A 27,380-nucleotide genomic window follows, 5' to 3' on the forward strand; every position below is an offset into this window, starting at 1 on the left:
GACAGCTATCACGTGCGCGCGTATGTAGGTGAGAAGGCCGCCCTGGTTCTCCTTGCTTCGATTCTAGTCTAGCGATGCTTGCTTGGTTACGTCATGCGTGTGCTGACTGCTGTGTTCGCGGGGTCGGAGGTTGTTCAGGCATGCTACATTGCTGCGTGTAACCGTCTACTCTACCGATTGCCTTCGGGTTCTGTTTGTTGTGATGCTCTGGTTGTCTTGATTTGGTCAGATTTTCGCTTGATTTGTTGGTACGTTTAAAACATGGGCATTGGGTAAGCACAGAGGGCCTTCTAGCTCGTAAAAAACCAAATAGATTTGCATGAGAAGCACCTAACCTGCCGCCGGTATGACCTTGTTTCTGACTGCATTTGGTTGCGTCTGTGAGTTATTTTGAGTAGTTACAGTGTGCGCTGCCTTGGTTCCGATACCTTTGTCAAAAGTTTTCTCATACTCAATCAAAAATACTTTTCCTAGTGACAGCCATGGCATGTTAATTTTAGGACCGATCATCACACCCGCATGATTAGATACCGTAGTTAAAACAAACTGGGCTGATCAGTCTCTTGATAATGTGAGAACTAAAGATGATGCGGTACAATTGTGCATTGCATCCTAATTTGCAGCATAGTGTGTCTTATCAAGTATTTTCACCGCATGACTCTGTCCAGCAATGTGATAGATCAGTCACTTTGACTTCCAGAGGCTCTTGTGCATTCAACACGTTTGCTTCTTTTCTTTTAGTTTTCTAACTTGTTAATTTGTCTATTCTCTTCTATAATCCGATCATGTTTACTTTTGTGAAAGGTATTATAAAGAGACTTACCAAAAGAAACGGCGACCTGTCGGCGCTTTTTTCTATCAACACGAATGGATGTAATGTGTTGCGTCTCGCGACATGCGCAGGCCATTTAGAGGTTTGCAGGTACCTAGTGGAGGAGCTTGGAGGAGATGTAAATGCTCCTGGGTTTGGGGATACAGCTCTAGGTCTTTCTCTATCCCTTTCTCCATTTTTCAATTTGGTGGCTACCATGTAAATATTTGCCAGTATGAGATGTACGATTGTGCTAACAATGTGCTTTTTGAAGGTGCGACTCCATTTATGGTGTCTGCTCAGTCTGGTGATGTTGCTACTGTCAAGTATTTTCTTGATCATGGTGGTGATCTTGTGAAAGCAGATGACAAAGGGCGCACAGTTCTCCACCATGCTGCGGGTATAGGTACTCCCCCTGTCACACACCCTCACACTTAATTTCTGCAATCTAGTCATTGTACTGGTAATTATTTACTCTACTCCAGTCATTTGTTCAATGCTTGTGCCCAAACGACTTATGGAATCATCTCGTTCACCACAGGATGCTGCAAGGTTATAGAGTTCCTCCTGTCAAAAGGAGTGCCTGTTGACATAGACTGTGGCCGTGGAACACCACTCTTTTGGGCTGCCAGTAATTTGTTCAATGCTTGTGCCCAAATGACTTATGTGGCTAGGCTGGGGATTCCGTCTTTTCATGTTAGGATTAGGTGAGTGGTCTGGGTAGTGGCCCAGCTAGCACCCCTTCATCATATGGATAGGAGTAGCGGCATATGTTGCCTAGATGGTGAATTCAGGCTTATTGTTGTAACACTTTGTAAGGTCCTCGAGAATAATCAATAAAGTGGCCGTATGCATCTTCCAGATGCAGAGGCCGGGGGTCATCCTCCTTTTCTAAAAAACCATGCGAATGTATATGGCCTCTGCTATTATTTCTCTTGATTCACAGTTAATTTCGATGGGAAGTTTTAAGTTTGTGCATAGTTATATGTCGTGGACAAATATGTTTTATCCTGGGTCTGCTTTGGTTGCTCGGATTGATACATACTTAGATGCCGCAGTACATAATCATTTTATTAGGGACACTCAATGGAGATTTTGAAGTGTGATTCATTTAATGGAGCAACCCATTCCAAACCTCAAACTAATCAAGCATGCTAGATCAGAATTACGATTGGACCCACTTACCATCTGATTCCTTGAACCACCACACACACCAGTTGATTATATGATGACATGTTTTTTAATAGTCATATCTTTGTTCATCTCAAACGTAACTACTGAATTTATCATAACACATGTGCTTCTTATCTTAATAAAACAATGCCCTCCTTTTAGCCTAACATCATCATCAATGGTACTACCAGTCCCTTTATGAGTGCTCTTGCTTACCGTTCATTGAAGTGCATGAAGCTACTCATTAAGGTGAGTATTCTCTGGATTATTTTTCCATGCGATGTTGTGATTTGCTTAGTTTACGAGCTCTGCATGCTTATATACATGTACATGGAGATATCACCATGGACATAATTTTGCACAATTCTTTTCACAGGCTGGTGCTGATGTCAATTGCAATGGTTCCATGTTGACTCCATTGTTGCTTGCTACGATGCATGGAGGTTATACCAACTTCATTAAGCTCCTATTAAAGGCTGGAGCAGATCCTAATATTCCTGATGATGTATGTGTTTTATATATTTTGTTGATATTTGCTGACCTGGTATGCAGAATTTCACTGTTAAGCTTATAGTGGTACTATTATTCAGCTCTTCTGATAATGTTAAGCACCCATTTAGCGATGGGTTTAGGTTGCTTGGTGTCATTGACTATGCTTATGGGAGTTGCGATTGTGTGTATTAACATTATCTTCACATTTCATTCTGGCAGTCTTTATCATAAAAAAAAGACCTATGGGGGGCTCATCCTGAGATATTAATCTGCACCACGGAAATCAAACTCTGGTGGGCTGGGTCACTCACGGCACATCCACCACTGGGGTGCAGCCCAATTTTGAATGGTTATATCAACAGTCAACAGATGTATCATTTTCTGTTGATCACTCCTATGAAGGAACATGCCTATACTCGTTGTTCTTAAAAGGTTTATGTGTCCAACATTTTATCATTATTTTTCCATTTTGGAAGATCATATTGGTGCTTAACTTAACAGTTGATGAGATACTGAGATCTCATATCTTATTACAAACCATTCTGGGCAGCAGCATTTCTCAAATGTTCCCATGCAATAAACAGTAGAATAAATTGAATTTTCCTAGCTAACTTGTTGTTGTTCTTCGTCCTGTTGGCGTTCTGTTTTCAGCCTTTTACTCTAGGCTACTTATATGAATGCTACCATCAGTTAACGGACCGACTAAAAAGAATTCATGTGTGCAGTTACTTCTCGTTTTTTATCTATATATTTCATGAGGACGAGTGTGATTCCACTAAACTGTTTTGGTGTCTCAGTCTCAACTTCTATGAAATACTCTTGGAAACCTTGTGTACTGAGTAAATCCTTGTTGAAACATTTGATCAAAACATTATGCAGATCCTGGTTCTTTCCCATGATGTTATAAATTTTTTTACGCTAGTTGTACATTACACAATGTTCATGTTCTTTTGCTATATTCTAAGCAGTTGACAAGAGTTGATGAGATAATGAGAAGCAGTATGTACTATTCTGGGTATCAGTATTTCTCCAATGTACTCGTGCAATAAAAACTGAAATAAATAGCTTAATTGATATGATTCTTCATCCCAATTCGTGGTATTCTCCTAGTTAAAACATTTGATAATTTTATTGATCCTGGTTCTTTCTGACAATATTTAATTTTCTTCATCGATTGTATGTTACGTAATGATCAAGTTCTTTTGTTATAATCTCTATGGTTTTCTTCTTCCTTTTGTTTGAACAAAATGATAAGTTCTTTTTCCTTTTGTTTCTAGTTGGGTAGGTTTCCAGTAGAGCTTGCTGCAATACGCGATTGCAAGGAAGAGGTTGAAATGTTATTTCCTGTGACTTCTCCAATTCCAAATGTCCCAAACTGGAGTATTGAAGGAGTAATTTCTCATGCGAAAATTGAAGAAAAGAAGCCAATTGTATGTTATTTTCTGTTCTTATTATGATGCTTGCTTACTGAATATTAATTGAAAGCTAAGCCTTCATATATTTTGTGCATTCGGTGCTATTGTAAGCTGTGATTACTTTATGCATTGCACCACTAGCGAAAATTATTGCTGATTATCTGAGAACAAAGTACCAACTTTACTTTACAAGGGTAATATGATTATGTAGTCACAACAGGGCTGCCCACCAATAGACATGATAAACCCATATTTGGTAACAAAACATAATATGAAGAAACCGTGGAACATAATGTGTAGAAACTCCTAACAAAATCCGGTTTTCGTGATGGATAATTAGTGCATATCATTGAGGAAAAAAGTCCTTTTGATTCCAACATTGAAAAGTATGAACACCTTACACTTGATAAGATTGACTCCTAAGATAAGGCAATTGATGTGCGGATATTTACATGTAGATTGTACTCTAGTCATATTTCTATTAACTGACTTGAACTTATCTTTGAGTCAGGTATTGAGCAAATCATGTAATGTTGTGTATAGTTAGATGCTCGCAGGAACAATAATTCTCGAAACATGGCTCATAATCATGGATGTCATGCCACGGTTGTGAAGTACACCATCATCAAGTAGAGGGTGTGCTATTCATTAGTATCCAGTAATAATGTCACAAGAGTACTATATTTTAATTAAGTGGCATACTATGTAATGTGTTCTCCTTGGTTGTTTCGTGAACGAAGAAACACTTGATATTTACCGATGTTCCCATGTTTCCTATGGAACGCTTGCCATCTAGTTAAACTGAAATTGTTAACTTTAGCGAGAGCATTCAATGGTAAGTTACATGCCACCTAGATACCAAATTATGAAGAATGTTGAACACGAAGTTCTTGGGTGTCTTTTGTGGTAAGAAGTGGGAAAAAATTCATAGTAAATGATTATTCCAAAATAGAAATATTCAATTCATGTTTCATTTATTTGTTATCTAGGATCAACGGCACCTTCAAAGAAGAAAAGGTTTGATCAAGTCAAAGGCTGATACGGCATTCAAGCAGAAGGAGTATAAGATAGCAACAAAGATTTATGATTTGGTACACCTCTTGCATTATATCTATGATACTGGGAACTGGTTGAAGATATATAACTCTTTTTGTAATGTAAAACATGAAGGTTTGGTTGGCAAAAATAATTAATATTCCCTCTAATTCACAAAAAAAATGACGTTTTGGACCTTGACATGGTCTTGGGAATATATTTTTGACCACCAATTTATTTTCTGACAGTACTTCTCTACACAAATCTATGCGTATGATTTTCAACCCAATTTGAACGTTTTAAATGGTATTGTTGGTCTAAGTTTGACTTGGGACGTCTCTTTTTTGTGTACTGGAAGGAGTAATGATTAGTGCGACTAGGATACAATGATCCATGGAAACCATCTATTTGACTATAGATCAAACTAAAGTTATGATTAGATCTGACCAAGGGTCATCCAAAATGTATATGATCTGAAGCCAGTATACATTAAGAATGTGCTAGCATTCATGCATTACTATTTGGGGCAGAATGAATGAAGATTCCATCATCAAACTTGGTTGTTGTCTTACATCCCCAGAACCCATAAGAAGTTCATGACAGTGCATCAAATTATCTAGCTTTATCCAGATTGATCGTACAACAAGCCAATCTGTGTAGCAATAGAATGTGCTCCATATTCTGCAGTATTACTGTCTTACTGAGTAGTAATGTAGATAGTTTCCTACCTGTTAGCATGTGTGAACCATTAAAATAGAACTTTTGTATGTCACCACTCTACCTGGTATCCTGCGTGAGTCCCATGAATGAGCATTAATTAAAATAAGGCCTCCTTTGGTTCACGGGGTAGGGAAATCATAGGAATAGAAAAGTCATAGAAAATGGGATGACATGCATCTCAAATCCTATGAGTAGGAATAGGAAAGAAGATGTCCTTTGATTCACTTCATAGGATTTTTTCCATTGAGTCTAGGCTAATGTTTAGGCCTCCTTTGATTTAGAGGAATTTTAGAGGAATTTTAGAGGATAGGATTCTTATAGGATTTTTTTCCTTTAGAGCCCTTTATCCCGGGCAGCTTGCTCTTCTTTGGCACTATGCTGAGCCAAAATGACAGGATGGCCAGGAGAGCTATGGCCCATTCCAGTAATAATAACATCATCACTTTGGCCTTCAGGACTTTTGGTTGATGATACTGGAATTTCAGTGTCTTTCACCGGACTAGCTCGGTTTGGTTCTGCCGGTTCAGTATCAGGTGCGGCAGGCTCAACATCTGTTGGTTCATCGGTATGTTGGCCTTCAAGGGGTGGATCATCAAAAGTAGCTTCGGGATGAGGGCCTTTCGGTTCACCAGTCTGTTCCGGTTCACCTCTTGGTTCTTCTTCTTCGGCGACAGGGTCTTCTGGCGGATTGGTGACCCGAGCTTTCTTACTGGGTCTGGCTTTGGCCCTGCAAACAGAATAAAAGAGCATTAACATCCTATTCAAAGGATTTATGGCCCATTGAAAGGAAAGGTTTTTACAACTCACCTGGCCACAGTTTTCAAAGGGAGGAGTTGAGTTGTTGTCGATTCACCAGAAGATGAAGGAGGTGTCACCTGATAATTTGAATTGGACGGATTAAGAGGCTGTCTGAAATAACCTGCCTTGGGGTAAGAATGGTCAGAAGTAGGAGAGACCTCAGACCAGCGCTTCCGAACCGGAGTATCAGGTAAACCGGCTGAAGTGACCTGTTGGCCACTATGTCGGGTTGTCCGGCGAGCTTCATGCTGCTGAGTCTTCAAAATAAATGTTGGATCCAAGTGAGCAAGAGGATGAGAAAAGCTTACTTTCTGGACTGCTTGGCGAGTTTTTTGCATTGGCATAGAGTCTGAACCGGAGGAAAGGGTAATTACCTCTACGTCATCAGCTTGACTAGCTTCTGCATCCTCCTGAGGAAGATCATTGTTAATGAGATGCATGAAAAAGAGCCAAGTGAGTCAAGTTCTACCTCAACTTCTGGATCATCAGTATCGTCATCAAGCTCCATATTAATCCGGTCAGCCATTTTCCATTTTGACGTCCGTTTTACAGCTTTGGTCTTTGGGCGGGATGGCTTGACCGCTTTGTCTCCAATCGGCTTTGCCGCTTTCTCTACGGTTTTCTGTTTCCAGAAGGGGTCATCACCCTACATATACAGAAGAAGGGTTACAGGTTGCATAAGTTAAAGGTATTAGAGATGAAGAGGGAGTATAGTGCTTACAGCAGGCGGTTTGTTCTTGGCATAGAAGGGACTCAGACCGGTTTGACTACAGATCAGTTCCGACTCATTCAGAATCTTCTTTACACCTTCAATAACTTCTTCCTCAGATAATTGGATGTTGCAATGGCGTTGAGGGTCGTCAACCTCACTGGTATATTCACACATTAAACCAGGACGTCGGCTTAGTGGCAAGATACTCCAGGATATCCAAGCACAAAGTCCACGCCTGTTAAACCGTTTGCCATAAAGGCCCGGAGTTTGGTGAGTTGAGGAGCATATTTCGCCCTTTCTGAAGAGCTCAGGCATTGTGGCATTGGGTGAGTATTGGATAGTCTGTGATCACAAAAGCCGGGGAGGGGATTTTCATCCTCAGGCGAAGTGTCTCTGCAATAAAACCATGTTTGGTTCCATTCCTTTGGGTGGCTATGATGTTTGGCATGAGGAAATTCAACTTCTTTCCGCTTTTGAATCGAGACACCACCAAGTTCTGTGTTCAGGCCATTTACAAACTCTGTGCGCCAGTTTAAGTTAAAGAAATCCCGGAACAGTTCCGCAGTTGGTTCTTCTTGTAAATATACTTCACAGAAGACCTGGAAGTTGCATAAGTTGGAAACCGAGTTGGGACCAATATCTTGTGGATGAAGTTGGAAGCTGGCAAGCACATCTCGATAAAACTTTGACCCTGGCGGTTTGAAGCCACGGCCTATATGGTCAACAAAGACCACCACCTCGCCCTGCCTTGGGGTTGGAGGATTTTCTGTTCCTGGAACTTGCCATTTGATCTCAGTTTTCTTAGGCAGGGAGCCAATGCTAACCATCTCATTCAACTGAGTCTCGTGACCCGGGAACGAGCCCAGTTGCAGGCAGTGAATTGTTTGGCCATTGCGAAGCAAACAAGCTGAAAATGAAAGGCCGATTTATAAATTATGCATGATTATATGCAAGAGACAAGGGAGTAAGAAACATACTGATATGTGAAATGGTATGAACCGGAGACTAATGCAATAAGAGAAAAAGGTAATACTAGCACAGGATTACTTAGACACTGTTAGACCGAAGCATAATTATGAAGGTAAAATGCTCCTCTGGTTTATCAGAGGGCTAATGGCATAGACTGCTTAGACAAGGTTAAACTGCCTATATTGGTGCAAGGAGAAACAGATCTCGCAGGTACATAGAAACAGATCTCATAGTGACATATAAAATTTTCGGATCTAAGATAAGACAGAAAAGCAAAAATAATTGGATCTAGAAGGGGTGCATAACCGAAGCAATTTATGAAGGACTAGATCAGTTCTTTGCGCATAAGGGTTTGTGATGACAATGGTAGGTTAGCTACGGCAAGGGATACGTCAAGCACGAAGTGTCCATCTATAGACTAAAGGCAGAACATGGAAGAACATCACTGAAGCACTAATGAACTTCACAAGAACTGCGAAGAATGTCGAAACCTTAGAACAGATCTGTGGCGAAAAAAGCAGAGAACTTACCGGAGCTGGTGAGGAAGCGGAAAGGCGCCGAAGTATTCTGGTGTGTTCAGGGTGATGCAGCGGCCAGGGTCGGAGCAGAGGCGACGGTCGACGGCGGCGGCGGAGCTCAAGAGGCTGAGTAGTGCAAGGAAGACGACGCGAGGAGGCACGAGGGGGAAAAGGTGAAAATGACCCCTCGGTCCTATTTATAAAGGCAAGGGATAAGTGTCAGGCGCGAAAATCGAGGGGCCAGAAATTTGGAAGTGAGGCGAAGCTGTCGCCTCGATTGTCGAAGACCCATTAATGAAGATGTGTCATACACAGTTTTTAAACAGATGACTTCACGACGGTTTACCACGATCCGAGAAGATGATGTCACGGCGGTTTACTAAATTATGAGAAGATGTTGAAGACGAAGTTTTTACTAAGGATTGACATGAACCTGTTCAAATCAATCTGGGGCCTAATGTTGGGGATATTACTACTGGGCGTAAACCGGCCAGGAAAGGCCGAGTTAACTTCATCCGTAGTTGATTATGCTTGAAGCCCATGTAGACAGAAGAGGAAAGGTCCAGGGCCCAGAACCGGTTTAAGGCCCGTAGCCGTGAACCGGCATTTGTATGAAACTTGTATTGTAAGATAGAAAGAGCGGAGACCGAACCGGACACGTTTATGAGCCGGTCTCGGGACTCTGTAAACCGACGGGCGCCGCCCATGTATATAAGGGGACGACCCGGCAGCGTTTCAGTACGACAGACAACAACTCGAGAGCCAGACAAAGCGGATTCACTCCCTGGCCTTTGAAACCCTAGCAATACCAATCACAACTACACGTAGGCTTTTACCTTCCTCGAAGGGTCCAAACTAGTATAAAATTCCCTGTGTCCCCTTGTCCGGTTTAACCCCTTAAAGCTAACCCGTAGCGATGGCTCCACGACTAAGTCCTTTCACAAGGATATCTGCCATGACAAACCCACGACAGATGGCCTCTACATCAACTCCATGGCCCCTCCGGTGATGTGTGAGTAGTTTATCTCAGAGCTTCGGGTCCATAGTTATTAGCTAGATGGCTTCTTCTCTCTCTTCGGATCTCAATACACAGTTCACCTCGATTCTCTTGGAGATCTATTCGATGTAATCTTCTTTTGTGGTGTGTTTGTTGAGATCCGATGAATTGTGGGTTTACGATCAAGATTATCTACGAACAATATTTGAATCTTCTCTGAATTCTTTTATGTATGATTGGTTATCTTTGCAAGTCTCTTCGAATTATCAGTTTGGTTTGGCCTACTAGATTGATCTTTCTTGCAACAGGAGAAGTTCTTAGCTTGGGTTCAATCTTACGGTGCTCGATCCCAGTGACAGTAGGGGAAACGACACGTATTGTATTGTTGCCATCGAGGATAAAAAGATGGGGTTTATATCATATTGCATGAGTTTATCCCTCTACATCATGTCATCTTGCTTAAGGCGTTACTCTTTTATTTTGAACTTAATACTCTAGATGCATGCTGGATAGTGGTCGATGTGTGGAGTAATAGTAGTAGATGCAGGCAGGAGTCGGTCTACTTGTCATGGACGTGATGCCTATATACACGATCATACCTAGATATTCTCATAACTATGCTCAACTCTATCAATTGCACGACAATAATTTGTTCACCCACCGTAATACTTATGCTATCTTGAGAGAAGCCACTAGTGAAACCTATAGCCCTCGGGTCTATTTTCCATCATACAAGTTTCCAATCTATTTTATTTTGCAATCTTTACTTTCAATTTATATCATAAAAATAGCAAATATATTTATCTTATTATCATTATCTCTATCAGATCTCACTCTTGCAAGTGACCGTGAAGGGATTGACAACCCCTTTATCACGTTGGTTGCAAGGTTCTTATTTGTTTGTGTAGGTACGAGGTGACTCGCGCGTGGTCTCCTACTGGATTGATACCTTGGTTCTCAAAAACTAATGGAAATACTTACACTGCTTTAATGCATCACCCTTTCCTCTTCAAGGAAAAACCAATGCATGCTCAAGAGGTAGCAGCATGCTGTTGATACGTCCATTCTGCATCATGCTTTTATATCGATATTTATTGCATTATGGGATGTTATTACACATTATGTCACAATACTTATGCATATTCTCTCTTATTTTACAAGGTTTACATAAAGAGGGAGAATGCCGGCAGCTGGGATTCTGGGCTGGAAAAGGAGCAAATATTAGAGACCTATTCTGTGCAACTCCAAAAGTCATGAAACTTCACGGAAGACATTTTTAGAATATATAAAAATTACTCAGCGGAAGAAGTTTACCAGGGGGGCCACACCCTGCCCACGAGGGTGGGGGCGCGCCCCCTACCTCGTGGGCCCCCTGGTGGCCCTCCGGTGGCTATCTTCTGCTATATGAAGTCTTTCGATGAGAAAAAATCATAAGCCATCTTCTCGGACGAAACTCCGCCGCCACGAGGCGGAACCTTGGCGGAACCAATCTAGGGCTCTGGCGGAGTTGTTCTACCGGAGAAACTTCCCTCCCGGAGGGGGAAATCATCGCCACCGTAATTACCAACGCTCCTCTCATCGGGAGAGGGCAATCTCCATCAACATCTTCATCAGCACCATCTCCTCTCAAAACCCTAGTTCATCTCTTGTATCCAATTCTTGTCTCCAAGTCCGGGATTGGTGCTAGTAGGTTGCTAGTAGTGTTAATTACTCCTTGTAGTTGATGCTAGTTGGTTTAATTGGTGGAAGATCATATGTTCATATCCTATATGCATATTAATACCCCTCTGATTATGAACATGTTTATGCTTTGTGAGTAGTTACTTTTGTTCCTGAGGACATGGGAGAAGTCTTCCTATTAGTAGTCATGTGAATTCGGTATTCGTTCGATATTTTGATGAGATGTATGTTGTCTCCCCTCTAGTGGTGTTATGTGAACATCGACTACATGACACTTCACCATTGTTTGGGCCTAGAGGAAGGCACTGGGAAGTAATAAGTAGATGATGGGTTGCTAGAGTGACAGAAGCTTAAACCCTAGTTTATGCGTTGCTTCGTAAGGGGCTGATTTGGATCTATATGTTTTATGCTATGGTTAGGTTTACCTTAATACTTTTGTTGTAGCTGCAGATTCTTGCAATAGAGGTTAATCATAAGTGGGATGCTTGTCCAAGTAAGGGCAGTACCCAAGCACCGGTCCACCCACATACCAAATTATCAAAGTACCGAACGCGAATCATACGAGCGTGATAAAAACTAGCTTGGCGATATTCCCATGTGTCCTCGGGAGCGCTTTTCTCTATATAAGAGTTTGTCCAGGCTTGTCCTTTGCTACAAAAAGGATTGGGCCACCTTGCTGCACTTTATTTACTTTTGTTACTTGTTGCTCGTTACAAATTATCCTATCACAAAACTATCTGTTACCACTTATTTCCGTACTTGGGGAGAATACCTTGCTGGAACCGCTTATCATTTCCTTCTGCTCCTCGTTGGGTTCGACACTCTTACTTATCTAAAGGACTACGATAGATCCCCTATACTTGTGGGTCATCAGCTGTCGGGTGTGGTAGGTGTCGGCGCACAAGCCTGTCGGCCGTCCAGCACCTCTCGCTTGCTGCCAGCCATGTGAAGAACTTGCAGGTCGTCGGAGCCCTTGACCGCCAAATTTGTGAAGCTCCATTAGCCTCTACTCTCCCAGCAAAGAACGCTGGGTAAGCCGATCTTGCCAAGTAGCATCCATTATTCTCCCAAGCCCAAACCAGTTTATCTTCAACCTCGTCCAACGGCTGAATGTGCTGAGTTCTGTCCACGAGCTGCAAAAATTCGCTCAGCTCCTGAGGACCCATGTTTGGAGACACATCATGCCACCATCCGTCAACTACGGCATGCCTCACCGTTCGTTTCTGTGTCCTTCTCTTAACAACCGCGAATAGTTTTGGCATTAGATCTTGGATTCGTCCGTCCTCTAGCCACCAATCCGTCTAGAACACTGCCACCTCACCATTTCCTAGATTACACTTGGTCTCCGCCTTGTATATGCTTAGGGATTATGGAGATACTTGCAAGTTAAACTCACTCCATGGCCGATCATGCTCAGTTCTCATCAGCCAAGGCCATCACGCTCTAAGCGCCGTGTTGAGGAGGCGCAAGTTCGGTATGCCGAGACCACCATACTCCTTCGATGTGCAGACTTGGTCTCATCCGACCATGCAATGGCCACCGTGCATCTCGCGGCGCCCCTTCCACAAAAACCCATGGCATATCTTGTTCGCCACTTCAATTGTTTTGACCGGTAGATCAAGCGCCGCCATCGCGTGAATGGGCATGGAGGCCAGCGTGGTCTTCAGCAGCTCCAACCGTCCAGCCCTTAATAGGAGTCTTGCTTGCCACGCAGGAAGTCGATTAGCCATTCTGTCCAGTAGATACCGCAATTGTGATGTCGATATTTTGTGCAAACCCAGTGGTAGTCCCAGGTAGCGGCATGGCCACCCAGCAACTTGGCATCCCAGCTCATCTGCAATCTGCTGCACTTGTTCATCTGAACAACGAATAGGGTGCGCGGAGCACTTGACCATGTTCATGCCAAGCCCCGACGCCATGCTGAAATCTTCCAGTAGCGCAGCACATGCCCTATGGCTCTGGAGGTCTGGTCTGATAAAGGTGAAAACATCATCCGCATAAATTGAGGTCATGTGTCGTAATCCCGCATGCGTAAGAGGTGCAATCATGCCATAAATTGCCGCGCACTGGAACAAGTGGTGCAGACCTTCCATGACCATAACAAACAGCAGGGGAGACATAGGATCTCCCTGCCGCAGACCTTGCCGATTGTAAATAATTTTCCCAGGGATTCCGTTGAGTAGAACTCTGGTTGAGGAGGAGGCAAGGAGGTCATCCACCCATGCGATCCATTTTGGGCCAAATCCAAATTGTTGCATTACTTCCATTAGGAACGCCCAATCCACGGTATCAAATGATTTGGTAATGTCTAGTTTGAGCATGACAGAAGGTGTCAAGGAGGCATGCAACCTTTTTGCTATACACTACACCATCATGTAGTTGTCATGTAGGCATCTTCCTCTTATGAACGCATGCACTCTGGTGAGCGCCAACCAATCACGGCATCTCGCTAGTGACCCGTGCCGTGAGCACCTTGGCAGCAAGCTTGGGGAATCTATTTATCAAGCTGATAGGTCTATAGTCTTGCACTTCAAGTGCAGCAGCTGATTTTGGCAACAGAGTGATGAATGCCTGATTGATAGAAGTCATCCCATGAAAATCAAGTTTCGAAAGGACTGGAAAGCCCACAAGACGTCATCTTTGATGATTGGCCAGCATATGATGTAAAAACGCGCCAAGAACCCATATGGACCCGGCGCTTTGTCAAGATCTTGCGCGTGAACTACGTCCCAGATTTCTGCCTCTGTGAACTCTCCCTCTAGATGTGTCATGTCATGTGATGCCATTCCCACCTCACTAAGGTCTAGTGAGTATGCCCGGTCCGGTGCTGCCCCAAGCAAGTTTGCGAAGAAGGAGTCCACAGCCTCTGCCATAACCTCATGATCTGATGTCATCACATCATCCACATTTAGCTTTGAAAAATTGTTTTTCCATGTCCTGTAGCTTGCATGTGCATGAAAGAACTCCGTGCACGCGTCACCATCCTTCAGCCAATTCAAACGGGAGCGCTACCTCGCAATTGTGCGCTCCAGCGATGCCATCCCCAGAAGTTTGCGTTTCATCAGCTGCCTTAAGTCCATCTCGGCTGGGGTCAGGGATCGCACCTCCATTGTGACATCAAGCCGCAATATGACCTCGTTAGCAATGTGCATTTGTTGCTTGATGCTTCCCGCATACTTGTCGCTCCAACTCATCGGCTTATTCGCGGTGGCCTTAAGTTTCATTGCTAGCCTTTTGAATGGATTCACCATGCTTGGTTGGCTATCCCAAGCTTGCCGCACCACCTCTTGAAAGCCATCAATCTTCGTCCAGAATTTTTGAAAGTGGAACCGTTTGTCGCGCCGCGGGTCAGGCTTGAGAATAAGATGCAAAGGACAGTGATCAGACGTGCTCGTACTCAAGGCTATTAGAAAATATTGCGGACCACAATGGCTCCCAATCCACCAAGACCAAGAGCCTGTCCAGCATCTCGAGGGTGGCCTCCTTCCGCTTATTGGACCAAGTGTAACGACGACCATTAAGGTAGAGCTCCTTTAGGTCCAAGTCGTAGATGCACCGCCGAAACCGGCCCATCATTCGACGATTTATTCTATTGTTGCTCTTATCTGCCGGGTCAGCAATTAGATTGAAGTCCCCGGCTAGCACCCAAGGATCTACATGTAAATCCCAAATCTCTCTTATTTGATGCAGAAGGGCCACCTTCTCACTGTCGCTTTGGGGCCCATAAACCCCAGTGAACCACGATCCAGTGGAATCACTTATTTGCAGCCATGCTGTGACAGCATATGTGGAGATATGCGGGTTAGACATCATGACACTAGAGGATTTGCATGCCAGCAGCACGCCCCCACTTGTACCAATCGCAGAGACGTAGTAAAACACGTCGAACTCCACCCCAAGACACTGCTGCACTAGCATCAAGGTCATGTCCTACACTTTGGTTTCTTGCAAGCATACCACACTAGCACTCGAGCTCGAAATCACAGATTTTATTGCATTACGCTTTGTCGGGCTATTGACGCCACAAACATTCCATACCACCACTGCTTGATTTGGGTCAGCCATTAGCAAAGACCTACAACCAAGCAATCGCGGCCGCAACACTAAAGTGCTGCAGCATCCAACCCACGCCCTAGAGGCAGCACCTCAGCTTGCCACCCAAACAGCCCCACAATGGCTGCAATGTGGCTTTGCTGGAGAGGTCTTGAGAAAAGGTCTAGGTAAGCCCGCATCGCTTCATCTCCTATCACCTCACCTTCCCTGGCGATGCCCAGTTGAACCATAAGCGTGCGCAGCTACGTCTTGACTGACGAGCCATTCGCCAAGCGGCCGCCGAGCCTAGTACTGCGTCGTACAGTAGTTGGGGGCGTTATGCGCCTGCTCTTGTTTCTTGCCACAATCGGTCTTGGGAGAAGTGGCGATATCTTCTTTTGACACATCGACGGGAACTGGGCAATGGTGGCATCCAGGGAGGTACCCACTAAGGCGGTCTCCCTGCTGCATGCAGATGTGGCCCGTGAGCAAGACAAGCTCACCAGAAATGTGTCCAGGTCACCCTGCAGTCGAAGTCCCATGCTGGCCACACTCATTTACGATCACGTGCTACTCCATCCTTGGGACGAGCCACATGATTGATTCAAATTTCGAATCATCTCAGTCGCAGCTGGGGAGAGCAAAAGATGATCCCCTGCGCCGCTAGCATATGTCACCCTATCACCTGGCATGCGCGATCCACATCCTACACTGTATAGGGCAGGTGTCGAGTAGCCGGTGGCCGAGCCCCCCTCTGGAAGCCTCGGAACCGCGCCGCTCACCCCTCCTCTGGTCAAAAGTGGTGTGGACACCACAGCCAACTCTATCCTCCTTTGTATGTCAGTCATCTGCTGGCCAAGCGTAGTGGTGGGGTCCTCCCTTTGGGCGCCTGCCACATGCAATCTGGTGATGGGCAGCACTAGCATCTCGCCACCCTCGCCGTCCTCGTCGTTGTTCTAAACGGCGCACTCACCACGAGCCACTGGAGTCCAGGGCACTCGCCGCCATGTTCTCGGTGGACACCAAATGTACAGTGACACGGTATTCCAGCATGCTCTTCTCCAGCGGCACCGGTGCGTTTGCCGGCAATACCAAGCCCTCCACAAGCTCAACCTCCATAGCCTCCTCAGGCTCCACCACCAGGATGATCTTCTCCTTGGGTAGAAGCGACGGATCATCAGTCCAAGCGCACGCCTCGAAGCTCCGAAGATCCGCCATGTTCGCAGTCATCGTGCCCAGCCTCTCCACCCATGCCGCTGAGCCGAGGATGATCTATGCCGTAGCACGGTTCTAGACATGCGGAGGGATTCCTTCCATTTCCACACGGACTCGATAATTGAACGGCCTCCGGGTAGCTTGGAGCTCCCTATTCCAGGGGGGAGAACCTCAGGGAAAAGTCACGGCCGTGAACCTCGCCAGCGCTCATGACCACATCTCGTGCCGCCCTGGAGTCGAAGACAAGCAGAAAGTCTGCCTGCCAGAACCGATGCACAGTGAAGGCACCCACCACCTCAGGGACCGACGTCTCAACTGCCGCGGTGAGCAGACTTGATGCGATCCTTGGCCGCCCACCCATGGTGACTGCGACCAGGCTCCAAAGCAGAGCATCCTCTGCGGCAACCACCTCCTGTGAGCGGGGGATGATGCAGCGCTCCACAGCTGACCTACCGGCGGCGAGCCGGGCCTCGTCCGCCTACTTGACTGAGCCACCTCGACCTCCCGCGCGGCCGGCGATGGCTCCGAGGGCACCCTGCCAGTGGAGGCCATTGCAGGGCCTAGGCGAGGACGGAAGTATATATTGATTTGATTAGGAAAGCTTGTCGATATTGGAGGTGTCGATATTGGCGACGACTCCCACGTCTTAATGTTTTGCATCATTAAGTGAAATGAAAAATACCAAAGAGAACAACTCACTGATGGAGGATATAAATCAAATGACATCTTTTTCCATATTCGTACTCATAGTATTTAAGATGCATAATATCATCTTATTTCCTATTTTTTTCTTATTTCTGTGATTTTTCTAACCTACGAGCGAAGGAGGCCTAAAAAGATGTGATTTGCTTGAGCCACCCGATAACGCAGCGCCCATGGTTTCTCAGCGCCATTTACGTGGAAGGTGCAGTCCTCACTGCAGCTTTTCGCTCGTCCTTGTTCTACACGTGTCACCCGCTCACCTCATCTACCCTCGCAAGAAACCTCAGCACCCGTCTCGCCTTCTCACCCGCTACCGGCTACTCGCCAACCTTCTCCCGAGAACAAGCAGTCTGTGTGGACCAGGTCTTTGCCCGAGCAACTGAGCGGTGGTGCGCGCGGGGCCAAGTCACTGGATGGCGCTGGTTCCGGTGCACCGACACCGGGCTCATTCAGCCCACCACGCCGTCTCCATCATCGCCAAGTTAACGAGGCAAACCGAAGCGGCAGGCCGAAACTAGGAGCCCCCAAACCTGAAACCCCTCCCCACCGCGGCGCAGGAGTATCAATGAAAGGCTTCAGCGGATCATGGATTTGAATTGAGCAGATTTGGATTAGGGATGGAGATGGTTGACGGAGATGGAACAGCAGCGGAAGAGGATGAACAGCAGCAGATGGCCAGGAAGATGAGCCAGGGAGGTACGTAGATCAGAGCAGAGACTAGAAGAACCAAAAGAAACAGGGGAGGAGGGCGGAGAAGAGAGGAAGAACGGGGTCGGTGTCGCGCCGCCAAGTGCGATGTGGGAGCACGATCCAACAAGCAGAAGCAGTATGAGAGAAAGGGAAGAAGAAAACAAGGGACAGGGGGAGGAGATCGCCGGAAGAAGGGAGAGGGAGAGGACGGCATCACGCCAATCATCGGACCTGAAGTCATCGCCGGAAGTCGCCACCGCTTTCGCATCGGGCGGGCCTTCCTCGTTCTGTTCTGTCCTAGTTGAGGAAAACTATCCTATTGCCACCCTCGTTCGGTCATGAGTCCGGGTCCGTCTCTCGCTCGAAGGGGCAAAAGGTGAACCAATATAAGTTTGACGCCCCCCTCCAGTCTAGCTCCACCACCGGATCATTGGAATCCCGTTCGCTAGAAGAACGGCACAGAGCATGGCAATCGACCAGCAGCGCCGCGTGAAGCTCATGGTTAGCTACGGCGGGAGGATCGAGCGCGCCCAGGGTCGGCCGCCGAGGTACGTCGACGGTGAGCACCTGCTCCTCAACGTCGTCTCGTCCGTCTCGACGAGGGGCTTCCGCGACCTGCTGGCGGCGCGCGCGGGCTTCTCCGACTTCTCTGTCAAGTACTGCTACTCCGGCGAGGGGCTGGACTCGCTCTGCGACGTGGACACGGACGAGGACCTGCGGGACATGCTGGACATGCTGCTCTACCGGGATCTGCAGGTCCGGCTGTTCAACGACAAGAACACGCGCCGGTTCCGGGTCTACCTGTTCCGCGACGCCACCGCCGCCCCGTCGCCGACCTCCCAGGCCCTCGGAAAACCAGCTCCCATGCGGCGTAGCGCGACGTCGCCGGCTCTATTGCCGGCGAAGCCAGCCGACGTCGACGGGCGGCCCTCCCAGGGCCTGGCCGCTCCCGCTCCCTCTCTCTTGCCGCGGATCATGACTTCGCCGAATCCGTTGTGCGAGACGTCGACGGCTGGCACGGCGCCCTCCAAGCCGCCGCTCGCCCCTGCTCTCGCACGCCGGATAGCGTCGTCGCCTTTGTTGACGGCAGGCTCGGCAAATGACACGGCTTCTTTGATCACCACTACGTCGACATCAGCAGCCAGAGCTACCCAACATACACAACCCCACGCCGCGGCGTTCCGGCCGGCAGAGCTGAGTAATCCGGTGTGCCAGGCGGCTCCAGTATTCTTGGTGCCAGTAATGCCGCAGGTCATAATCCATCGGCCGAAGATCATCCTCGTACCCGTGTTCAATTAATTCTAAGGTGGCCATGTGCTGAGAATTGTTTGAGTCACAATCGATTATGAAAACTAGATAATATTCCGCACGTTGTTGTGGGAATAGTTTGATAAATATTTCGATGAAGTAGAAAAAATGAATATTTGATTGATGTACGTACACTGTTCAAGATATCTTCCGATATTCCGATAAATCGGCCGATTTATCGCTTACCGTCGTTTGGCCGATAAGATAAATCGGCCGATAAATCAACCGATACGGCGATAAATCCGCCGATATGCCGATAAACTTGTCGATTTACCCCTTATCATGGGTCGACCGATAAGTTCCCGATAAGCGATATCCCCAACATTGTGTACGTATAATGTAAAATATTTATGAAATATAAGTTGTGTAATGGTTGCATGTTCTTGTGTGTCTTTTTCCATTAATGGTAGCATGTTGTTGTCGTCCTTTTTACATGCATAAGTGCATGTTTGACGTGGGATAGCTGCATGTTATCATGTCCATCACCTATTGTACCTAAATAGAAGCTGCTCGTCATAATTCCGATTTGAGATTTTATGCGGAGACTGCTACAAACTGGCATTCATGGCCTAGATTAACACATGATGAAGGCGGAAACCAATGCCACCAAACTAACCTAGGATTCTAAATTGCTAACATCATGCCGAAAGAATTTGAAACATATCTACAATATCAACAGCATTAGCAGACTCGATTAATCTCTCAAAATGAATAAGGGATAATAATGATCAACGATACCCACTCCCTCATCCAAAAATGTCTTCAGACTTCTTGATGGTGTTATCCACTGCCCTGGAGGCCTAAACAAACATGTGAACAATAGAACTATCTACCGTGATGAAAAATAATGTGGAATGTGTTGTACCTTCTTTACTATGTCAAGCATACCATTTTCACAGATCTTGTGCCACCTTGTATGCCATGTTGGTAACTTCACTTCAGTGATTAAAATCCATTGTCTCCTGGTTGAACTGGTCTTCAAAATAAAAATCGTAAATAAGGACTGAGCATACAGAAAATAATTCAAGCAATCACATGACCAAACAAAAGACACCATGTTAACATCGATGGTGCAGCCATTGGCGTGAAGGTTGCAACAAAAAGAAAACTGCAATGATAACTTTAGAGTCAAGGAGGCTGCAAACCCATTTTACCTAGATTTCAGTCATCTGAATTTTTGTTTTGTGGTCAATCGATTTTCTGACCCTTGGATTGTGCTATAAGATTTGTGTAGCTTTTATTTTTTCTGTCACATTTCGCTGGTGGTACTGGGTTGTTTGGATTCAATTGGCACCTATTTTGGGACAGTCGATTTCCTTCTTGGGCTGGATTTTGGGTGTGTATGCTCTTTTTTCATGTGTTTACTTTTGTTTTCTGCATGTGTATGCTTTTATTTTTAAATTTCAGTTGAGCTTTATTTCTTTACGTGTATTTTCGGATATTCAGTGCGTGAAAATGTATACATGCAAGTACTACATGTACAAGTTACATCCGAGTACTCAAACTTTACTTTTATATATTAATTCTACATATTATAAAAAGTGCATTTTTTGCTAATTGTGTGGAAATTTTTGTTTTTTCTTTATTATTTAAGGGTAATACCAATGCTAATTGTTTTGCTAATTTAATACATTCTATTATTATTTGTATATATGCATGGAAGTACAATACAGTATCTGTGTAAATTATACTAGACTGCTAAAGTTGCATTATTATATGTGTATTCGTTGCATATTATAAAAAGTGCAATTCCAGTGCAAAGTTGTGTGCAAGGTTTTTCTTTATTTTATTTCTTCTTAAGAGTAATACCAATGTTGCTAATTTATTTTCTCTTAGAAAACTTTTTTTATTATGTTTAGCTTTTAATTCATTTCCCGTTTTAAGGATGATATCAATGCCACTTATCCGTTCCTTGTTTAATTTTTTTTATAAAATTCACTATAGTATGTTTATTCTTACAGAACTAAAAAAGTGCAATTTATATGTAAATTGTGTGCAAATTGTATCATTATTATTGTTTTGAATTCCTTTCTTCTTAAAGGGTGGTACCAATGCCACTATACTTCATTTCTTCTTAGAAAAATATTTTTATTTTTGTGTTTGTAAGTAGTAAACAAGCAAGTATGATACACCATGTGTGTAAATTATAATATAAGCAAAAATTGCATTGTATATGCTTATTTTTGGCATATTAGAAAAGTGCAATTTCAGAGCATACTTGTGTGGAAGTTTTTTTTAATTTTATTTATTCTTAAAAGGTTTCATTTTCCCAAAACTTCATTAGCTTGTTTTGCTCTTTGTTTTTATATTTTCTTTCTTCTTAAAGGGTTTTATTCTTACGTAGAAAACTCCACTATTTTGTTTTAGTTTTAGTTTTTATATTTTGTTTTCTTAAAGGGTTTCATTCTTCCATAGAAAACTTCATTATTTTTATTTGTTTTAGTTTTTTTATTTTCTTTCTTCTTAAAGGGTTTCATTCTTCCCTAGAAAATTTCATTATTTTGTTTTTGTTTTTGTTTTTTACTTTCTTTCTTCTTAAAGGGTTTGAATCTTCCATAGAAAATTTCATTATTTTGTTTTTGATTTTGATTTTTTTTTGCGGAAAACTGTCGATCTATTCATCTTCAATCATAGCAGTATAACAAACACCAGAAATAATAAAAATTACATCCATATTTATAGACCACCTAGTGACGACTACAAGCACTGAAGCGAGCCGAAGGAGCGCCACCGTCATCGCCCCTCCCTAGCCGGAGCCGGGCACAACTTGTTGTAGTAGACAGTCGGGAAATCGTCATGGTCCCATAGGACCAACGCCCCAGAACAGCAACCGCCGCCGATGAAGAGAATTTTAGATCGGAAGAATCCAACCTGAAGACACATGAACAAAGACGAACAAAGACCGGATCCGAGCGGATCCACCAAAGACAACCACCGACCAAATCTGGAGATATCCGCCGGTGACACATCTTCACATGCCCTCCAACGATGCTAGACACATCATTGGGACGAGGGCTAGGCGGGAAGAACCTTATTCCATTTTCAAGAAGCCGCCGTTGTCTCGTCTTCTTGAGCAGGACACAAACCCTAACAAAACTTGAAGAAGCACCTGAAAGCAGAGCCCTCCCGCCGGCAAGGACCGGGATCCACCACGCACCCATGGAGACCACAGGAGACGTGGGAGATCGGCGGCGCCGCCCACGGGAGGCAGAAACCCTGGCCACCTTTTCTTGGAGTTTGAAGGCGAGGGGACCGGCGGTCACACCGGAGAGGGAGAGCCATCAAAGGCGAGGGGACCGACGGTCATGTCGGAGGAGCCCGCCGGCAAGGGGACCGAAGCGTGGGATAATCCCGCGGAGAGCCAGCGGAAGCGAGGCATTCGCGGAGAGCAGTTGGAGGCAAGCCGGTCTCGGTCGAGCCGGATGAGACGTCAAAACCGACGCCGATCGGCAGTTGTGCCGGACCAGGAAAGTACTCGAAGGTGAGCAGACCAGTGGTCTAAGGCAGAGGAGCCCTCACGCGAGAGTGTCGTCTAGCCGCCACACCGTGCGGAAAATATTGATTTCTTTTTCTGATGAGGGAGAGATGACCTGGCCGATGAATAGCACAAACTCCTGCATACTAAGATGCTTCCCTGTACCAACCTCGCGGAGCTCGAACTCCTTCCTCCCACCATGAACTCGTAGCGGCCTCCAATCAGATGCTATGTGATGCAGACCGGTGCGACCCAATCAGATCTGGATCACACGACAGGAGAAGCCAGCAACACCATATCAAATCACGATGTCTTTGCAAGTTAGGGAGAGGAGGCGCGACGACAAATGTGGTGGCGTAGACGACTAGTCTTCCATGGTTGTACTTCTATGTGTGTGGGTGAAAAGTTTTTTTTTGAAACGTAAAAGTTTCTTTCTTTAGAAGAGATAGAGTGTGGTGCTGTTTTGCGGTTACTTATGGAAACGAAAATGAATAACCTGGTGCTACGGAAACGTCTGGCACTTCATTTGTGCTGATGTGTGATGTGTGGCCGCATGCCAGGAGAATTAGGTAATTGGTTGCTGTAATGGATCTTCTTTCTGTTGCTGAACTGCTGGTTGGTCCCACCTGTAAGTCAATGGTGAAATGATGATGTGGCTGACTGGCTGATGTGAATAGGTTGCATGTTAAGATAATTGATATAATGAGGATAAACTTCTTAAGTATATAGGATACTCAGTAAAGTGAGAATTTAGCCAACCCATGTATTAAAGTAAGTAGGTTGTAGATATTAGGCGACAATTCAAAATTCTTTGATCAGTGGTTATGCACTATGGGATGTAACTTATAGGCGTGACTTCAATTTTTCTTATACTTTACTATAAATTGTTTATATATTTTATAGTTAATGATGTTAATTCCTCTATATTCATTGTTAGTATCACCACACGTGTTTTGATACATTTGTAAACCTATTATTGCACGCATGTACATCCTAACTTTAGTGTGCCTTTTTTTGAACTATACGTTGATCTTGTATGGTGCAATATCTTTAGACGAGCTTCGCTTCCAATATTTTGTGTTTCAAGATGTGGATATTAGTTCTGGCTCTGGGTCCATATGCTACTGAGATATGCGCAGTCCATCTTCCTATAGATTCATGTGTCAGGTTGTATTCTCCTTTGTATTACACAATGTGCTCTCCGTTTTGGAACAATATAATGTGGCCCACGTCTGGTCCTTATTAGATGAGTGCAGTCCGTTTGTTAGTCATTGGTCTAGATGAAGACGAGACACTCATGTCTCACGTTTTTTTTCAAGGATACGTCAAAGGTTGACGTATCAGGATTAAAGATTAAAAGAGCCTAGAAAGGCATATAGTTTTACAACTTATCCACGGCTATCATAGCCAACCCTCGACATGTGGATTACTCACTACTAGCCCACCCATCTAGACTATCCGAAAACGGCCTCTCTTCACGCAATAGCCCAGCCGATCCTCCTAAGAAGCTCACTTGTGGAAGGGATCCTTCCGTTGAACACCGCATCATTTCTATGCTTCCATAGCAGCCATGCAACTAGCGCGATTACAGTCCATGTCTCCTTCCTAAGTTTTGGTTGTGGATTTATAGAGGTCCACCATTCCACCAAGTTGGCGTCTGTAGTAGGTAGTCAAGCTAGCTTATCCCAGTGGTTAAGGATGGAGAACCACACTTGTCTAGCAAACACACATACAAGAAGGATGTGGTTGATCGTCTCAGGGGCTTGATCACAGAAGGGGCAGGCTGTCGGGTGTGGTAGGTGTCGGCGCGCAAGCCTGTCGGCCGTCTAGCACCTCTCCCTTACTGCCAACCATGTGAAGAACTTGCAGGTCACCGGCGCCCTTGACCGCCAAATTTGTGATGCTACATTAGCCTCTACTCTCCCAGCAAAGAACGCTCGGTAAGTCGCTCTTGCCGAGTAGCAGCCATTATTCTCCCAAGCCCAAACCAGTTTATCTTCAACATCGTCCAGCAGCTGAATGTGCTGAGTTCTGTCCACGAGCTACAAAAATTCGCTCAGCTCCTGAGGACCCATGTTTGGCGACACATCCTGCCACCATCCGTCAACTACGGCTTGACTCACCGTTCGTTTCCGTGCCCTTCTCTTAACAACCGCGAATAGTTTTGGCATGAGATCTTGGATTCGTCCATCCTCTAGCCACAAATCTGTCCAGAACAGTGCCACCTCACCATTTCCTAGATTACACTTGGTCTCCTCCTTGTATATGTTTAGGGAGTCTGGAAATACTTGCAAGTTGAACTCACTCCATGGCCGATCATGCTCAATTCTCATCAGCCAAGGACATCGCGCTCTAAGCGCCATGTTGAGGAGGTGCAAGTTCGGTATGTTGAGACCACCATACTCCTTCGGTGTGCAGACTTGGTCCCATGCGACCATACAATGGCCACCGTGCACCTCGCGGCACCCCTTCCACAAAAGCCCACGGCATATCTTGTTCGCCGCTTCAATTGTTTTGACCGGTAGATCAAGCGCCACCATCGCATGAATGGGCATGGAGGCCAACGTGGTCTTCAGCAGCTCCAACCGTCCAGCCCTAAATAGGAGTCTTGCTTGCCATGCAGGAAGTCGATCAGCCATTCTGTCCACTAGATACTGCAATTCTGATGCCGATTTTTTGCGCAAACCCACTAGTAGTCCCAGGTAGCGCATGGCCACCCAGCGACTTGGCATCCTAGCTCATCCGCAATCTACTGCACTTGTTCATCCGAACAACGAATAGGGTGCGCGGAGCACTTGGCCATTTCGTGCGATGCCCCGACGCCATGCCGAAATCTTCCAGTAGCGCAACACATGTCCTAAGGCTCTGGAGATCTGGTCTGGTAAAGGTGACAACATCATCCGCATAAATTGAGGTAATGTGTTGTAATCCCGCATGTGTAAGAGGTGCCATCATGCCATCAATTGCCGCGCGCTGAAGCAAGTGGTGTAGACCTTCCATGACCATAACAAATAGTAGGGGAGATATAGGATCTCCCTGCCGCAGACCTTGCCGGTTGTAAATAATTTCCCCAGGGATTCCATTGAGTAGAACTCTAGTTGAGGAGGAGGCAAGGAGGCCAACCACCCATGCGATCCATTTTGGGCCAAATCCAAATTGTTGCATTACTTCCATGAGGAACGCCCAATCCACGGTATCAAATGCTTTGGTAATGTCTAGCTTGAGCATGACAGAAGGTGTCAAGGAGGCATGCAACCTTTTTTATGTACACTGCACCATCATGTAGTTGTCATGTAGGCATCTTCCTCTTATGAACGCACTTTGGTGAGCGCCAACCAATCGTGGCATATCGCTAGTGACCCGTGCCGTGAGCACCTTGGCAGTAAGCTTGGGGAAGCTATGTATCAAACTGATAGGTCTATAGTCCCGCACTTCAAGTGCGGCAGCTGATTTTGGCAACAGAGTGATGAATGCCAGATTGATAGAAGTCATCCCACGAAAATCCAAGTTTCCAAAGGACTGGAAAGCCTACAAGACGTCATCTTTGATGATTGGCCAACAGACAACGTAAAAACGCGTCGAGAACCCATCCGGACCCGGCGCTTTGTCAAGATCTTGCGCGCGAACTGCGTCCCTGATTTCTGCCTCTGTGAACTCTCCCTCCAGATGTGTCTTGTCATATGTTGGCATGCCCATCTCAATAAGGTCTAGAGAGTATGCCCGGTCTGGTGCTACCCCAAGCAAGTTTGCGAAGGAGTCCACAGCCTCTGCCATAACCTCATGATCTGATGTCATCACATCATCCACCTTTAGCTTTGAAATGTAATTTTTTTCGTGTCCAGTAGCTTGCATGTGCATGAAAGAACTCCATGCACGTGTCACCATCCTTCAGCCAATTCAAACCGGAGCGCTGCCTCGCAATTGAGCGCTCGAGCAATGCCATCCCCAGAAGTTTGTGTTTCATCAGCCGCCTTAAGTCCATCTCAGCTGGGGTCAGGGATCGCGCCTCCATTGTGACGTCAAGCCGCAATATGACCTCGTTAGCAATGCGCAGCTGTTTCTTGATGCTTCCCACATACTTGTCACTCCAACTCATCAACTTCTTTGCGGTGGCCTTAAGTTTCATTGGCAGACTTTTGAATGGATTCACCGTGCTTGGTTGGCTATCCCAAGCTTGCCGCACCACCTCTTGAAAGCCATCAATCTTCGTCCAGAATTTGTGGAAGTGGAACCGTTTGTCGCGCCGTAGGTCAGGCTCGGGAATAAGATGCAGAGGACAGTGATCAAACATGCTCGTACTCAAGGCTGTTACAAAAGATTGCGGACGGAACGGCTCCTAATCCACTAAGACCAAGACCATGTCCAGCTTCTCGAGGGTGGCCTCCTTCCGCTTATTGGACCAATTGTAACGACGACCATTAAGGTAGAGCTCCTTTAGGTCCAACTCGGAGATGCACCGCCGGAACCGGCCCATCATTCGACGATTTATTCCGTTGTTGCTCTTATCTGCCGGGTCAGCAATTAGATTGAAGTCCCCGGCTAGCACCAAGGACCTGCATGTAAATCCCAAATCTCTCTTATTTGATGCAGAAAGGCCACCTTCTCACTGTCTCTTTGGGGCCCATAAACCCCAGTGAA

The 27,380-nt window shown here is 45.5% G+C and overlaps 1 protein-coding gene and 1 pseudogene across 1 annotated transcript in view; both read left to right on the top strand.

Moving 5' to 3' along the window:
* The window catches only part of LOC119272024 (ankyrin repeat and SOCS box protein 3-like), a 5,852-nt gene extending 222 nt beyond the window's left edge, over window positions 1-5,630 (top strand). The window contains exons 2-10 of the mRNA XM_037553628.1: window positions 805-984; window positions 1,086-1,217; window positions 1,353-1,470; window positions 1,699-1,720; window positions 2,147-2,233; window positions 2,361-2,489; window positions 3,754-3,906; window positions 4,881-4,977; window positions 5,581-5,630. Of these exons, the coding sequence (XP_037409525.1) occupies window positions 805-984; window positions 1,086-1,217; window positions 1,353-1,470; window positions 1,699-1,720; window positions 2,147-2,233; window positions 2,361-2,489; window positions 3,754-3,906; window positions 4,881-4,977; window positions 5,581-5,630 (968 nt within the window). The remainder of the gene's footprint in view (window positions 1-804; window positions 985-1,085; window positions 1,218-1,352; window positions 1,471-1,698; window positions 1,721-2,146; window positions 2,234-2,360; window positions 2,490-3,753; window positions 3,907-4,880; window positions 4,978-5,580) is intronic.
* Window positions 5,631-18,158: 12,528 nt separating this feature from the next.
* On the top strand, window positions 18,159-19,243 carry LOC119271323 (annotated as a pseudogene).
* The last annotated feature ends 8,137 nt before the right edge of the window (window positions 19,244-27,380 follow it).

Source organism: Triticum dicoccoides, chromosome 3A, assembly GCF_002162155.2.
Source record: "Triticum dicoccoides isolate Atlit2015 ecotype Zavitan chromosome 3A, WEW_v2.0, whole genome shotgun sequence".
Lineage (NCBI taxonomy): Eukaryota > Viridiplantae > Streptophyta > Magnoliopsida > Poales > Poaceae > Triticum > Triticum dicoccoides.